Here is a 16,182-nt window from a genome sequence, read left to right as displayed (position 1 = left end):
TATACTGGCTTCGTCACCAGTTCTTTTCCTTATGTCGTCTGGAAGTCCTGCTTCTTGTCTTTTTGCGGGATGCCCACTTTTTAGATTGTCGACATATCCGATGCAGTAGATCAAACCCACTTCTCCACACTGGATTTGACTAGTCCAATTTGCCCAGCAAGGGATAGCAGGATTTGAGAGCATATAACAATGGCAATGATAGTTCACAATATCAGAGATGCAAGGTACGGGGGGTGGGATAATTTAAAATAAAATAAAATAAACGTCCAGGTCGGAAGTTGAAAAACCGGGATGGACGGGAATGTGCCTGAATCCCGATCATGTACCCACGTTATCCACGTTCTACCCGGGGAACAATAAGAAAGTTCAAAGGAAATCAGCCCATCAGTTCAATCTAGGCATCGTGACTGGCAATGGAAAGAGAATTTAGAGTGGACTAGACCGCTGACAATTGTTGCCTCAAAAAGGACCCATGGTTCATCCCTCACTCATAGACGTCATCTGGGAAAAAGTCGGTCTGAGTATTTACTGGTGTACGGAGTACTTGTAGATGATGTGTTAAAGAATCTTAGAATCAGGCACTGACAATAGATTGTCCAGTAAGATTGACATTTTCACCCTAACCAAGATGTTAAACCAATCACTTGCAGTCTTACAGATGGATCTCAGCCTCAGAGATCTGGGGACTTTTCTTTAGTTTTTTTTGACTTTTCTTAGTCTTTTTAAGACATTTCACTTTCCCTGATCTGGTTAGTGTACTATCTTTTTCCTTCCACCCCCCAGTGCCCCCACACCCCTTCCGCTCTCTCCCACCCAATCATCTCCCTCACATTGCTCTTTCCCTTCCATATCCACCGCCTCCCACCACCAAGCCTAGAACCAGTCGGCGTGCAGAACAGACATATGTCTAAGTCCAGAGCTGAAAGGGCAAAACACATCTTCAGACAGTGGTGGCTTTACTTCTTATCATTGGTTATCTACAATTGTCTCGAATATCGGCATGAAATTCCCGACAAAAAATATCTAACATTCTCCACTAGCATCATGACTGGATCATACCCAACGATTTCTACTGTACGGAGGTACGAACTACGGAGACAAGTCGATCTATGGAGTCAACCCTTATGCACGAAATAAAATGGGGTTCCTGCCTCACGATTACCTACAATGATTCATACACTGACTTCGTTCACTGGAAGACCCAAGTACAGGTGGACTTCCTCTCCTCCGAGCTTCGGCTATTCCCTCTCCTTTACTGCGTACATCGGGGTCGCCGAAATCCCTTCGGTTTTGTTCCATGGTCGAACAGTCGTATTTCTCATTCAAGGCACAGGAACAAGCAACAGATAACAGAACAAGGCACAACTGCAGATACTTTTTGTGTACACAAATAGTGATCGGCGGTAGTGTGATCTGTTCCAAGTCAGCTTCCATGATGCGACTGCACCCCTAGCCGTTTCCACTTGCATGATTTGTTCTGTACGTCGGTGCCTTGTTGCCCCAGGCAGGATGATCGACATTGGTGGGACGAGGTAATTTTATTCCAATGCTATTGGTAGTGAAGTATATGAATCATGCGACCGCGTGGTCTGGTCGGGCATCGACTTGGGCAGATGACCACTGCACCTATACATATTCCAATTATATTCAGGAATGTACACAGTAGGACTCTGGATTCCTTAGGCCATTGCAGGATTAAACTACTCTAAATCACTCTCATGTCAAAGCAAATGGGGAGACGAAAGCAATTCCAATGTGCATGGGTCATGTGGTATCAAACTTGAAACCGATAAGCAATGGAAAAAACAAAGACATGATATCATAAACCCCATAACAATGCACATATGCTCTGAAGGAAAATTGAACAAACTGAGTACTATCATGATAACATCGATAACCTTGGAAAACAATTACTAGTTTACTACATAGTACTGGCCATCATGCACGTGACTGTTCTGAGCTTATCACCAACTCACCAAGTCGACCACGGAATAAGGTTGAGGCGAAATGGCCACGTGATCGGCACTTTTGCCGCATTCGGGCTGTTACTGTTAGACAGGGGCGGTATTGGGGTTCTCCCATGTTTGGTAAGTAGACGATCGGGTTCTCTTTCACCATCTTCGCAGAGGTCTTTTAAGTTTTGAGTCAAATAGACAGTATAGACTGCATCTGAACCATTCTATTCGTCTGTCACCGTTTGCATCCCTGCCAGACCCTTGTTCTTGAGTGCATGTCGCTCTCATGTGGATACCCGTGCCCTAAGTTGCTCTGCATCAGGGGAGGGTGACGAGACCTCAACATACAATCTACGATCTACGATCTATAGCAAATTAGCAATAAGATACAGTACGTAACAGTAGCATCAAAGTGATATTATATTTTGATCAGAACGTACTCCCGCCCCCAGTACATAGACAAGACAAGAACGCGAAGAATGGCCGATTCGTCAGTCTCATCATCTCATGCGTGGATCTACCAATGCCAGTGTGAAGTTTCTCAACCATACCTATCAAGAAAGTCGTTGAAACTGGACAATGCAGCGTGAGGATAACTATGTTACTCCATGGTGCTTCTGGGAGTGCTGATGTGGAAGGCTCGTGGGTAAACTGGCTGTCAAACCTAGGGCTCGATCTTCTCACGTGGCCCGCAACAGACAATAGTCAGTACACATGGTTGCGACTTGAATTCGGGATTTGGAGTGCAAGACATCCACTGTTGTATATATTGATGGCTTGGCTTTCGAGACCCATCTACAGATTGGGGGGATGTAGACGAGGGTGTGGGTGACAAGAAGAGCGGCGTGTCGTCTTCAAACATACAGTTTTGGGCCTATTAGGTACTATGTCTATACTGCTAATACCTCGATGGGATATATGAGGTTGAAGTAAAGAGAACATGTAAGTTGATGGCAGCAATATGTGCATTAATACCATAGAGCCTAGAAACCTCCAAGGTGTGGTTCTAATGTTCATCCAGAGCAGCAGGTCACAAGTTCAAGATGAGAGGGCAGAGGGTAGAGGGTAGAGGGCAGCAAATGTCAGTAGACGAGGGCATGAGATGCAGTTTACCCTCAGCCCTGGAGTGCTTCTCGCACTCTCGCTTCTATTTCTACATACTTCGCTTCTCCCACTTTTCTCTTCCACTTCTCTCTTGCACTTCTTTTCTCTTCCACTGCTCTTCTATCCATTGCTTTTCTACAACTTCTCACATCCCAATTTCTCACTTCTCACATCCTAACTTCCCACATCCTAACTTCCCACATCCTAACTTCCCACATCCCACCTTCCACATCCCACCTTCTCACTTCCCGCCTTCTCACTTCCCACCTTCTGTTGCTGTACTAGATCTAGCGTGATCGTCAGCATGTCTGTTCACAGCGCGGACGATAAGGCCCAGGCCAATCCGTGGTCGGCTATGATTCCCTACAGGCCTATGACCCAGGCAGTCGATGGGTACCACCAGGTCGCCATCCCATGGGCGAAATCGTAAGTGGTTCTCTCCATAATTTTGCCATCTCAATGAGAAATCTGGCTAACTTCTGATAGGTCTGGTTTCGTCCCATCTCATGAAGTCTGTGAACCTTCCACGCACCAGCAGGCCATGGCGAAGCTAGTGACCGACATGAAGGACAAGATGACTCTGTCCGAGGGCATGAGCGTGGCACCTGAGCCTAAGGGCACTTTGAAGGTGAGTCCATCCCCTGTCTATTGCAAATCTTCTGAGAATGCCGACTCATGTGTGGTGTATTTTAGCTTCTTCAGCCCCCGGGCCATCTAAGCATGAGCCCGGGTCGCTTCATAAGCCTGAACCCTCGTCAACTCGCAATGCGAGTGCCATGGGAGCGACCCCAAAACCCGTTGACCGACAGCCCCTTTAGCCCCCGCAATTGGATTGACCCATCCAAGAGTAGGTGCCACAGCGACTCCATTGGTATACATTGACTCTGACAGTTCATAGAAGCTTTGCTCGATGCACACAAGAGGCAACTTGCTGCTATGCTTGCGGCCAGAAAAGGTATGTGCCGCTACTATAAGTAACGCCAGGCAGCTGCTTACAGTTGACTCCAGCCAAGCGTTCGAAAGGGACTCCAGCCAAGGGCTTGAAAGCGTCTCGAGCTAGCCACCCACAACCGCTGCCAGGCAACATCTTGGGAATTTCATGGGACGACCCCGGGTTTTCTGACGAGAATGTCAAAAGATTTCTGAGAACGCGTATGTATCACCGTCAAGTCGATGATGGAAACCTGCTAACCTGTGAGTGTGTAGGTGATCGCAGATGCCGGGTCAAGAAGGCCACGAACGGCAACAACAGGGTCGCCAAAGCGAGCGATTTCGAATACACCGAGTTTGAACTCATAATGCCGGACACTGCTCCGTACAAGTTGGTTTTTGGACAAAAGCCACGTCATGGAGATCGTCGTCTTCCTCGCGACTGCCCTCGCCGTGTCCAGAATGATGAAAACAAAGTCCGAGTTCCGGCAATTGAGAACACTTCGGATGAGATGGTGATCGAGGGAAACAATAGCATGAATGAGGGAATGGGTTTGACCTTCCTCACCAATTAATCCTAAGAAGGAAGGGAGGAAAGGGCGGAGGCACTCTTTTCCTCCTAGAGACACTCACCCATGGTGAGGATACAGTCTCAGTCGCTGTTGCTATGAGTGGCACATGCCTCCGAGAAGCTCAACCTCTCTTTCCTATTTCGATCTCATTCAACTTAGATCGGAATGACCCTTGTCGGCAAAACTTCGGATATGCTGGACTTGGGTTATGCTCATGTTTTCATGTGGTTCCTTTTATCTCATGTTGTTCCTCTTTATGTGTTGGCCTTCTGCCTTCTGCCTTCTGCGTTTTTCTCTTTTTCTTTTTGCTTTTCTTCCCCTAATACTCCAAGTTGCCAGCGATTTTTCTTCAATAGTCAATTCATATTATCATCGCGTGAAACATAGAGATCCAGTAAACAAACTATCGGGCCTATATGTAAAGCTCTTCGACTCAACGGCAGGAATATTCACTGTCGGAGTGTAAGGAGAAGGTAGTCAGTAACTTGAAGGGGCTCCCAATAGTCGAGTTTGACTGATATAGCGCCGCGTCCAAGGTCCCGGGCAATTGCCATCCAGTTAAGACCAGACAACCCCTACTCAACGCCAACCCAGGACTTGCTCAGCCCCCACAGTTCCTTTTCCTTTGCGTCGTCAAATGCCCAGCTGCCAAATCCGTATTCAAGTGCATCTCCATCCGAAGGTGTCGGATGGACAGCCACCGATGCACCTTCTAAGTAAAAACCGCCTTTCCCTTCCAGTTCACTGGACACGGCACCATAGACCGTGGTTGCACAGGCCTGGCCAAGACTTGACAAGTACGCAAGAGCGCGTTTGTCCTTCAACACTGCCTTCATCTCCTCCTGGGAGTGTTTCTGGAGATTGGGACTCATGAAGGCCCCGGGATGAACACTGAAACCATGAAGACCTTGCGCTCCGTATAAGCGTTCGATCTGGTTCGTCATATAGATATTGGCTGTCTTGCTAGATCCGTACGCTAGCCAGCCGTTGTAATTCCCCTCAAAATTGACATTGCCAAGGGGAATAGGGCTGTAGCGATGGGCCGCGGAGGAAACGCTGACGATACGGGAATGGAAGCCAGGCGATGAGCGTGCCGTTTCTAGTAGGATGTCCTTGAGTAGGTAGAAGAGCAAGAAATGCGATAGGTGATTCGTCCCAAATTGAAGTTCAAAGCCATCGTTAGTTCGACCCTCCGGAGTGTTCATCACCTATATAAGAGAGTAAGACAGCGACTCTAAAACACTCAAAGTCTAGAAGCCACATTAACCTTAGTGGACTCACAGCCGCGTTGTTGATAAGGATGTTAAGCTTAGAGGTCTGCTTCAAGAATTCCGCGGCGCAAGCCCGGACGCTCGAGAAATCGGTCTGGTCCATAAATAAAAGCTTTACACGCCCAGAATCGAGCAAGGAACCACCCAAAGCTTCCTTTGCTTTGTCGAGGTTCCTGGCTGTACCAAAGATGGTAGCCCCAGTAGAGGCCAAAACACGCACAGTCTCGACACCGATTCCAGAGGAAACACCGGTAATCAGCACAACCTTGTCAGACCATTGATCAGCTAGTCCTTCGTCTTCGACGATCTGACTTCCAGTAACACGCGAGTCAACCGGGCCATTCAAGTTTTCCCACCGGTTGCGCTCGGCGTACCGACCGGATAGCTGAAAGGGAACTCGGGAGACCATCGACATGTCGGGCGAGATAATAATGAGAGATCAATTGAAAACGTTCCAATGTGAATGGGGTCGTGTTGGACTGGGAAGATTGGACGTCGAAAACGCACGCTGGATTGCTTTATCTGCTGTAAATGCCTCTTCGCCTTTAGTCCGCTGACTCCGGCCTAACCGGACTGGAACTAGCTGACTCGGGGCCTGCTGCGCACTGCTGATTCGGGAATCGACTAAACCAGAACATGTTGGATCTTGAGACAATTTGGAATCATAAACAGGCGCCAAAGATCAACCACTACCGTTGGCGGAAAAGATTGCTTGTCCGGAGGTCAATGATTAGTGTTCGAGCAAGGACTGGCGCAATTTGAGGCTCTTTGGAAGATAAAAACAATTGTCTCTTGCAGAAAGAAAGGAATCTGTGTATTCTACACTCTACAGACAGGTGAAGAAGGAAAAACAGAAAACGCCGGGCGTTGTGGGAAAGAGCAAGCAGAAACGTAAACCTGAGGACCGTCTCAACAATAAGTGATGAAGGGAGTGGTGAGTGAGTGTGCACCGGCAGCACTTCTGGGACTCGTGTTCACCGGCTAAATGACCCTATGCACTATACCAATTTGGGACTAGCCAGAAGGACGCTAAGAAACAAGAACTGATTAGACGTGAAAGCATCAGGGGATATAGCTGCATATGTACGGAGGATACAAGGGACGAAAACAAAGAAAAAATGAAACAGCCGCTCCAACCGAGACCACACCTCGTGCGCTTCACCCTCAGTACCGTTTGTACTTCTAAAATTCAAGTCAGCCACAGCCACATACAACCCCAAAATGGGAACCACTTACATCTTCCATCTTGCGCCGATTACTCGGATCAAGAGTATTTCCCGCACCAAGCAGAGTCTGTCCCACGGCCTTGGACACCCCGATGGCGGGTCGAAGAATCACGGTCGGCGCACGCTTCCACACTGCCTTTGCGGCGGCCTTGGCACTTCCACTCTCGACCACTTCGCCAGGTACCGCGACGATCGCGTCACGGGCTAAAAGAAGGTCACGCTCGAGGCCGCTGAATGCTCCCCGCAGTCCCTGTACCACCCCAACCGGCTGATCGGCGTAAAGGGAGATCTTCTTGGCTTCATCTTCGTCGAGGGAGTCGTCGTCCAAGGTCGCCGCATTGGGCGAGGTGAGCAGGTCCTCGGCGCCCTGCAGGACGGTCTGCGTGCCAATGGCGAGTTTGGCTCCGAGCTTGACCAACTCGTTGGAGGTCGTCTTGGCAAATGCAAGGGCGCCCTTTTGGATGCTGCGCACGATTCGGCCGTCCTTCTTGTATTCCCGCATGGGGACAACGATTAGGTCGCGCACGCCGCCGCCGACGTTGACCAGCGAGCGGATCGGTGCTAGACCGGCGAGCACGCCCGGCAGTTGGTTCTTTTTCACGTCTGGCATCCAGATGTCGTTGAGGGTTTGGCCTAATCGGTCGAAGCCGGAGACACCGTAAATGATCACATGCCGTAGTACCATGTCGGCGCCGTCAAGGACGAAGAAGTTCATGAACTCGGTCGTGCGGCCGGACCGAAGGCCAGCGTAGTCGACCCGCTTGGGCTTGAAATCTAGTTTGACCTGCACAGCGTTGATCTCCACTCGCTGTAGGAATGGGACGTCGCCGGGGACACCGGACGGGTCTGCTGTCTCGTCTCTGAACTCGAAGAATCGACTCATGAAGTCGAGGGCATCTTGATCAACGTGCAGCCGCAGAGGTAGAACGGTAGCCTAGCAGTACATGTTAGAAATAGAGATCGGAACAGTAGACGAATGGGTAACTAACCTTGAGTACAATTTCCGACGCAGCTAGCTCAGGCACCGGCTTGACAGTTAGAATCTCCAGGTGGACCATGCTTGTTCCGCTCTCTTTCTCGCCAGCCTCACGCATGTAGGTCGCAAACTTCTTCCACGTAGATGTCGGAACATGATCATAAATCTCGAGATCTTTGACCCGTACATCCAACGAGCTCTGCGTCTCTCCTGAACCTGGCGGGAAGACAATCAAGTCGGCCGAGACTCCCTTCAACTCAAAGGTCATCTTGTGATGCTTACTCCGGTGAAGCCGCAATTTCTTTTCTCGCTTGGAGGTCGGGCGGCCCTGGCGACTGCCAGCCCCAGTCACAGTGGTAGACGTCGCATAGCTCCCAGTCTCGCTGGTGAGGTCATCAATGTCGTGGTTGATCTCGCGATGGAGTTCCCGTGGATCCTTGTTCGCTGGAATACCGATATAGATGGAGTTGAAAAGGAAATCGCCAATGACAGACTCCTCTTCGTCATCCGCTGATGGTGACATCCGTGAGCCCCTGGCACGTCGTTCTGTGGCTTTAGTCTCCACCTCCTTCACAGCCTTGGAGATCGTGTCACGGGTGCGCTGCCAGTCATATCCATCAAAGAGATTCCAGATAAAATGCACGTCGCGTACGCACACACGCAACGGACTGTGTTCGAGCTTTGTGTCATCGGTAAGACCGTAGGTGTTCTGAGTAGAATCCCACCTGTGTGCAGTTCCAGCTACTGGTGATTTCTTTGCAAAGTGGTCTTCCTGGAAGTCCAATTCCGTCGAACTAGACACTTCGTGTTGGGAATGGAAGCTGTCCGGAAGGCCGTTGGGGCCCGCTCCTAGGCCTTCAGCACCACCGGAATTGCTTTTCGCGGGGTAGAAGTCACTGACATAGTCGAGCTCGTCGATCAGCTGATTTTCCCTGGAGGGTTCTTCAGAGATAGATGCCAACGCATCATCAATGGGAAGAGTGGGAAGCGTAGGATCAGCCGCAAAAGCATCCCCAGTAAAGGAGGCAAACATGTCTTGGATGGGCATGATCTCTGTTCGATATTTGACCTTGACGCTCGGCGGAGTCGGAGGTTGAAGTCCATTCAGGATGCTGATGAGTGTCTGCGTGGAATCGGCGCAGGTTTCAAGAATCAACAGTTCATCCCTCAGCTGAACGTCCAGAGACTTGGTTCCATCCTCGGCACTGATCAGCTCGACACCAGCGGTCGCTGACGAGATAGTAGACACAGGAACGTAACCTTTGTCGATATATGCCTGAGTCTGGGTGACCTGAGGGACAGTTGAGCTGCGTTGGTGCAGATTATCAACACCCTCATGCCAAACATTGTCGATGATCATGAGCGAAGCTTTCTTGAGATCCAAGGACGCCTGGGCCGATTCATCTCCCTGCATGCTACCTGTGAATTTGGCATTGGTGAGGACTGCAAGGCCTTTGGCGGGAGAATTCCGGGGGTTTAGACCAAGCACACAATCTTTAAACCCAACTGCCAATTTCATCGGCTTAGTCGATGAGCTTGATGAATTCAACCTTGGTGAACCTGACAATACAGGAGACGGCATCGAGTGCTCTGCCAGATTGGCAATCGAATTAACCATGCTACTGGCCAATTCTCCGCCCATCTTGTCACCACCAAGTCCCAAAAATGCCGTTACTGAGGGCACTGTGTACTCAACGAGGAGGTTGTGCAGTTTGACCTTGTAGGTCGGATCCATCTCATCAGGAATGAAACGAGCCATGAGAACCGGCGGATGGGACTCGTCTGGATCTTCGTATTTGTTTGGAGGCCACAGGGCTTGTTTCAGCAGAGTCTCTTCGTCGTTCCGATTGACATTGATGGTCCCGATTTGGGCTGCAGTAAGTGAAGGCATGGTGATATGTGCCACTTCAACGTCGGTAAGATCACTTTTGATGCCACCAACTTCTCCACCCACGTGGACATGGCCTTGGAATTCACGAATCAGCATCAGTGTAAGAATACCAGGGCGATCATCTTCCGGCAAGTACTTCGTGACGTTGGAAAGTCGACTCAGCTCGACACCAAGGGACGAGAGAGGCTCTAATCCACCGGTATCTGAGATGAGCGTTTCCAAGCGTCCGATTGTCACACGAAGAACGGACCCTTGTCGCCGCTGTCGCAATAATGTGTCTAGCATGATATCATCTTCCTCTTCGAATTTGTCTTGAGATGGAGTAATCAACGTCAAAAGCCGATCCAGATCAACCTCCTTAGGGGCAAAAAAGAACTCAAGGCGAATGTTGCCCAGTGTAATTTTTGCGGGAGGATCGACTGGGCGGTCATCAAGAGAAATAGGTCCCATGAGCTTCGCCTTGTCTATTTGGACACCTATCCCTTCAAACCGACTCACAATCTTGACGGCCGTCGTCGTTAACTGAAGACAATGAGTCTCCCCGGTAACATCCAACAAGATAGCACTCAATCGAGCGTTAAGTTTCCAGGGCGTTGACGTGCTTTCAGATGCCTGCACAATTGGGGCGGGTGTCTCAAAGTGCACACCACGAGGGCGCTGCTTGGAAGGAGACGAGCTGCCTTTCACTGTTGAGACCGACGATATGGAACTTCCAAGTTCGAGAATGGTACTCAGGCCACCCATCCAGCCTAGAACCTCTTCGAGGCGCTGGATATTGAGATTTATGTGCAAGGGCAACGTAGAGATTTCAACCTTGGCCGAGTCCGCCGACTTGACTAGTGAGATAGAAATGTCTCCTTGCGAAGGTGACAAGACATCACGTGTAGATTCACGCATCTTCAACGTCTCGTCAAAGAAGATAATGTCTTCCGAGGCAAACCCAAACCCAAACTTGGACACGTCAAGGTTTAGCCTGGTGATCATATCTTGGGTTGAGAGGCGAACATCCATATCAGACAAAGACAAACGAACAATCACATCTTCCACGCGGTGAGGCGACGAAGGGGAGGCGCTATTTTCAGACGAATGAACGTCACCCAGCACACGTTCAACGAACTTGATTGAAACCGCATGGATGACAAGATGAACAGGTGGCTTGCGCTCGGGATGTTCCCTTCGCGACTGCTTCTCAGACGGATCTTTTTCAGCCGCATCAAAAGCATGCAGAAGCTTTTGCCCTATCTTGGTGAGAAGCCAACCAGTTGCAATATCAAAATGCACGGAGATGGAGAACAGCTCCGTAGCCAGTTCAGGTAGTTCACTACCCGCGCTCGGGTGGGTCTGTGGCTCAACACCTCTTCCGAATCGGGTAGACCTATATGCCCTAGAGGCGAGAAGGCTTTCTTCGGGCGCGGAATCTCCGAAGCTGATGGTGCATCCTTTGATATCACTATCCACCTTCTCCTTTTGTGGTATCGTAGGTGCTGGGTCATCTGATGCTTCTTCAGACGTCGGGAACGAGATCCACAGCAACATCTTGTCAACAGTCAAAACTGACTTTCTCATCTCATCGATCCCTTGAAGACGAAGAGATGGAATCGAGGGTATGTCATTGTGTATTGACTGTGACAAGGCCTGGCTGTCCATGTCATGCTGTCCGGCATGGTCCTCTTCGGACAAAGCTGTGGTCATCTGGGGCACTTCATCTTCAACCTGTGCAGAATGTGCTAGGTCAACAGCGATCTGCGTTGAGCGATCATCAGAAGCGCTATGTGACTTTGATGCACCTTCGAACGAGCCCCATGCTCCTGGCATGTTCGGCATGAAGCTCGCATTCGGTTCTTGGCTGATTGCACTCATGTAAAGACTCTGGGCTTCATCATGAGAGAAGAACTTGGACTCGTTGAGATCGGCATTTGAGGCTTCTTCACGGGCGTCTGTGCGGTCGGGTTCTGAGGGGGCAGGAGATTTACTGGAAGGATGAGACGGCCCGCTTAAGCGTACACGTTCGTTATGTTCATTTGCGTCGTGATTATCGTAAGGGGTAGGTTGCGTAATCTCGTCAGTTTCATGGCCAAGCTGGCTCTGGTGGGTATCGTAACCATGGGGATTTTGGTAGCTGTCAGGGAGGAATGAGGGCTCGTCGGGGTATGCGTCTTGGCTCTGGTATAAACTTTCCGGGCCAGAAGACGAGCGGCTCCTCCATTCAACTTCTGCCAGTCGGTCTTGGGGGTGCATTATCGGTGAGTGCTCTTGGTCAGAATCATCGAGTTGTGCGTCAATCACCGAATCCAGGTATCCCGGGTTATCCTGGAATGGGTCGTCTCCAAATATCTGCGAGTCTTCCAAATATCCATCACGTTGACTCCCTGACTCGGAGTCTGCGTCCGAAAACCGGCCATCATGGGTAATTGCAGACGCCTCCAAGTTATGCGATACGACGCTTGACTCGCCGAAGGCTTGCCGTGGTTCCAGTATGGTCGATTGGGTCATCGCGAGGGGTTCTAGATCCCTTGGTTCCGAGCCATCCAGCAGAGAGGGAGATGGCGCTCTGCTCGACGGTTGGCTTCCTCGAGACCGCGTGGTCGTCGGGGACGCAGGAGGTGCAAATCGAGAGTAGTTTGAGAAGACCGTTGGGTCCGAAATCAAGCTGACGGCGATGTCCGCAACTGAAATCAGCCGTTTTCCTTCCCGAAAAAGAAGACCCTCCGAGTCAGCGGGTCTCTCAGATACCCCGTATACATCAATTTGCCCGACGCCCAACAGGGCTGCGACAAGATCCGGCTTATGTTCAGGCTGTCGTTTTGATGGTCCATCCTGCTTCAACTCCATGTCCACCCGTACAGCCACATCTTTGACCTTGAGCTGGAGTCGATCCACAACGCCCTTCAGAAACCCGGCGACAAAGCTCGGCAATGATAATGTATCGCTCCCGAGGCCAAGCTCTTCATCGTCATCGGCTTCCCATGTTAACGGGTCACGGGGCAGGACCTGGGACTGTGACGATATGGCGGCTTGTAGCTCTTCCCTTTCTTTCTTAGGCTCAGACTCAAGGAATGACTCCGCCAGACCAGATGGTGTGGGCACGGCCGAATAGTTGTCATGTCGTCTCCCGGATTTCGTCTTATTTGATTCCTCGGACAATAACCGAATGTGTATCTCGATGCCGTTTGCCTCGCAGAGAATCCCACTACTATGCAAATCGGCCGGAAGGGTAAGTCGAAGAAGCTGCACTCGGGCGCTGAGCAGCTCGCAGGAGGGAGGTAGATCTAGAATCGTTGATAATTTCTATTTCGCCATAAAAAAACTGTCAGACTATGTTGCTCCACATTTCGCGTTTGATGACCACCAAACACCGCCCCGCTGCCCGCGGGGGAGATCAGTCCACCGCTTTCCACTCACATCTAATTTGAGGCCAATATCTTTCAACTCGATCGTACTCCGTTGGCCCCAGCGGATGCCTAGATTGTCTAGATCCAGTGCCTCTGTGTCGACCAGACCCAGGTGCGATAAGGCGTATTTGAGTAGCCGCTTCTGGAAGAATGACGGCATGAAGTACGACGCCATCGTGACTGAGAGCCGGGGAAAGGCCCGTTATAGGTAGGCACGTCGCATCGAAAATGGCTTGAAAAAGTTCTGGAAATCCAGCCCCGGCAAAGGGGAGTAGATGAGAAGTGGTGCAGGGGGGTGTTGGAAGTTAAACAATGACGTTCCGGGCACCTGATAAAGGCGATAAGTGCGAGTCAGGCGGCGAGATGCCAAGGTCCAACTCACCGATCATTGACCCTTTCTGATCACGTCGGATTGACCAATAATTTTCTTATCGCGCATTTCACGTTACTGCACAATTCTAGGGCTATGTTTGTTGGATATTGATCGACTAATTCTCCTGTTCACGTTTGCCCTAGGCTACTACGCAGTATATGACAGGTATCGCGTCACGCGTGATCAACATGACGGAGCCTCAGTCCTCATCGGCGTCAAACTCGGCAAACTCCAATACAATCCACTCGCAGAACTTCTCGAAATCTGATCCGAAATCGCGCAGCCGCTCAGACTTGAGTCCCGTCCCCATCACTCCGTTCTGAATGCCAGCTTTCCACTCGGCGGTCGATTGATCTTCATAGCAGCTCCACCGAATGGAGTTCTGGGCCATCATCGATAGGCCAACCAAGTCCACATTTTGCAGCCCCTGTAATGCCTGCCAAAAATCGTGCGTCAATCCATTCCGCCCGTGACCCAGAAGCGCCGGGTCGTCGTTGCACAGCGAAACAGGGACACCTCGGGACAATAGTGCGGGTAGAGGATGAGACTTGATGGAGCTAGCAAGGCGGAGAACCTCGTTTGAAATTGGACAGCATTCGATGAGGATCTTCTTTTCTTTGACTAAGTCAATGAGCAGAGGATGCTTGTAAAGCGAGAATCCATGGCCGATTCGTCGGGTGCCAAGAAGGATAGCATCGAAGAGGTTGTGGTCTGTTTCGTCGCCATCACCGAGACATTCTCCCGCGTGGAAGAAGAACGGAATGTCGACATCTTCTTCCGCACACTGCTTTCGGAACCAGAATAGCAGTGGAACAAGGTCGACGAGAGGTCGTCCCAAATCCTCTTGCCCGACCAGGTCGAACCCACTGATCAGGTTGGGGAACTCCTGCTTCGTTTCGATGCACTGCTTCATGCTTTGAACAATCCCATCATTGGAAAAGCGGCGCAGCGTAGTCCAGATAATACGAGCATCATAGAAGCCATGCCCCTCTTCGGTTTCTTTGAACTCCGCCACCACCTCCTCCACCACTCGGCACCACCCGAGGTAATCCTCATCGGGTTTGTCGTTCCCTTCTCTCCGGAACTGGAAGACAAATGCGATGCGGAACTCTACATATCGAATCCCATCCGCAGCAAGTTGTCCTAGCAAACGACGGAAACAGGCTCGGAAGATAGGCTCGTACATCAAGATAGAGTCGACGATGGGAAAACACCTCGTAAAGATAGACCAAATGGCGTCCACTCCGTGGTGATGATGATATGAATGTTCTGGCACAAGGACACATCGGGAGGTCAGCCATTCCCGGAAGCCCTTCTCCCCTCCCTTGGGGAAGGTAGAGGCAGCCTTCTGGATGGAGATTAGTGAGTCGGCCTCGTATGTCTCCGACCAAATCCCCGGCTTATTCTCTGATGCTTCCAGAGGCTGCGAGGAGTAGTGGAAAAACACGGGCGCTTCTTCGTAATCCTTTTCTGTGATCAAGGGCTTCGGCGCCAACATGTGTATTCCTGGCGTGGAGAATGCCTGGTCAATCAGGAATTCGATGTCAAACATGGCATCCATATGGGCGTGCAGGAGAGACCCCTTGGGCATCTTTTCCACAATTTTCCATAGTTTAGTCTTCTCCATGCGGCCCTTGGCCAAGTTGAACATGACACCGGGGTAAAGAATCTCATCGGCCTGGTGGGCGGTGGCCTCATCCAATCCAGCCGTCCACAGCTCTCGTTGTTCCTGGGCTCTGACCTGCGATACAATCTTCGCCGCCCGGGCGGCTATGGGTGACAGAGATTGCCGAAGATTTGCATCTAACGATGATCAGTTTTGAGGTTTTCTGGGTTTGATTCTGGGAACTACCATGACGTCGCTTATGCTCTTCGACAATCAAAGCATCGCGCCCTTTTAAATATTGTTGGATGAAAGGATCCTCGAACTGAGGGATACCCTCCTCCAATTCCCATTCTTTGTCAGTATTTGCCATTTTTCTCGAATTGGTGAGAATGTGAACTGTGTAGTTGTACTCCGTACTGTTGTATCGAATAAGCTTGTCATTTCAATTTGTCACGGGAGGTGGGAGGGGGGCAGATTAATCGGCTCCCCCGCCTAACCCCCGCCTTCTCCGTTTCCGCCCAGGAGATGAATGCTACCTTTATCTACCCCTCTACCTACCTCATCCGATTTTTCGTTGTCTGGTACCTTATTCTCCTTCTCGTCTGAGTTCTGACATCCAACACTACATAGAATGGCAAGTTGCACGTGGCAAACTCATATCGCCGTCGAATCATAAATGACAGGATGCGTTATTCAGCCAGAATGCTCAGACCAAGGAGTACAATACTCCTTATCTATCGGAGGCAGGCACCTGGGCCCTGGCCTAGTGAAGAGGACTGCAAAGAGGACTGCAAAGAGGACAGCCCGGACCTCTAAAATAGTCTTCTTCACTGCCCGGAGGGGGGGGGGGCTGCCTCCGAGAATAAGGAGTATATTGTATTCCTTC

The 16,182-nt window shown here is 50.4% G+C and overlaps 4 protein-coding genes across 4 annotated transcripts; 1 reads left to right on the top strand and 3 right to left on the bottom strand.

Moving 5' to 3' along the window:
• Positions 1-3,363: 3,363 nt before the first annotated feature.
• N7515_003232 (uncharacterized protein) lies at positions 3,364-4,564 on the top strand (the record flags this gene model as incomplete). The annotated part of the gene is made up of 4 exons (XM_056663976.1): positions 3,364-3,485; positions 3,546-3,687; positions 3,951-4,014; positions 4,266-4,564. The coding sequence occupies 4 exons, from the start codon at positions 3,364-3,366 to the stop codon at positions 4,562-4,564; spliced, it is 627 nt and encodes a 208-aa protein (XP_056523033.1).
• A 572-nt stretch (positions 4,565-5,136) lies between these two features.
• On the bottom strand, positions 5,137-6,247 carry N7515_003231 (oxidoreductase, short-chain dehydrogenase/reductase family; the record flags this gene model as incomplete). The annotated part of the gene is made up of 2 exons (XM_056663975.1): positions 5,137-5,769; positions 5,843-6,247. 2 exons carry the CDS (start codon positions 6,245-6,247, stop codon positions 5,137-5,139), a joined length of 1,038 nt encoding a protein of 345 aa, XP_056523032.1.
• Positions 6,248-6,996: 749 nt separating this feature from the next.
• On the bottom strand, positions 6,997-13,492 carry atg2 (uncharacterized protein; the record flags this gene model as incomplete). Its single annotated transcript, XM_056663974.1, has 4 exons — positions 6,997-7,014; positions 7,069-7,992; positions 8,048-13,213; positions 13,328-13,492. The coding sequence occupies 4 exons, from the start codon at positions 13,490-13,492 to the stop codon at positions 6,997-6,999; spliced, it is 6,273 nt and encodes a 2,090-aa protein (XP_056523031.1).
• Positions 13,493-13,889: 397 nt separating this feature from the next.
• Positions 13,890-15,666, bottom strand: N7515_003229 (putative CECR1 family adenosine deaminase; the record flags this gene model as incomplete). Its single annotated transcript, XM_056663973.1, has 2 exons — positions 13,890-15,493; positions 15,543-15,666. 2 exons carry the CDS (start codon positions 15,664-15,666, stop codon positions 13,890-13,892), a joined length of 1,728 nt encoding a protein of 575 aa, XP_056523030.1.
• Between the last annotated feature and the right edge of the window lie 516 nt (positions 15,667-16,182).

The sequence above is a fragment of the Penicillium bovifimosum genome, assembly GCF_028826915.1.
Source record: "Penicillium bovifimosum strain IBT 22155 chromosome Unknown utg000003l_segment0_segment0, whole genome shotgun sequence".
NCBI classification, from domain to species: domain Eukaryota; kingdom Fungi; phylum Ascomycota; class Eurotiomycetes; order Eurotiales; family Aspergillaceae; genus Penicillium; species Penicillium bovifimosum.
This window is presented reverse-complemented; position numbering and strand designations above follow the sequence as displayed.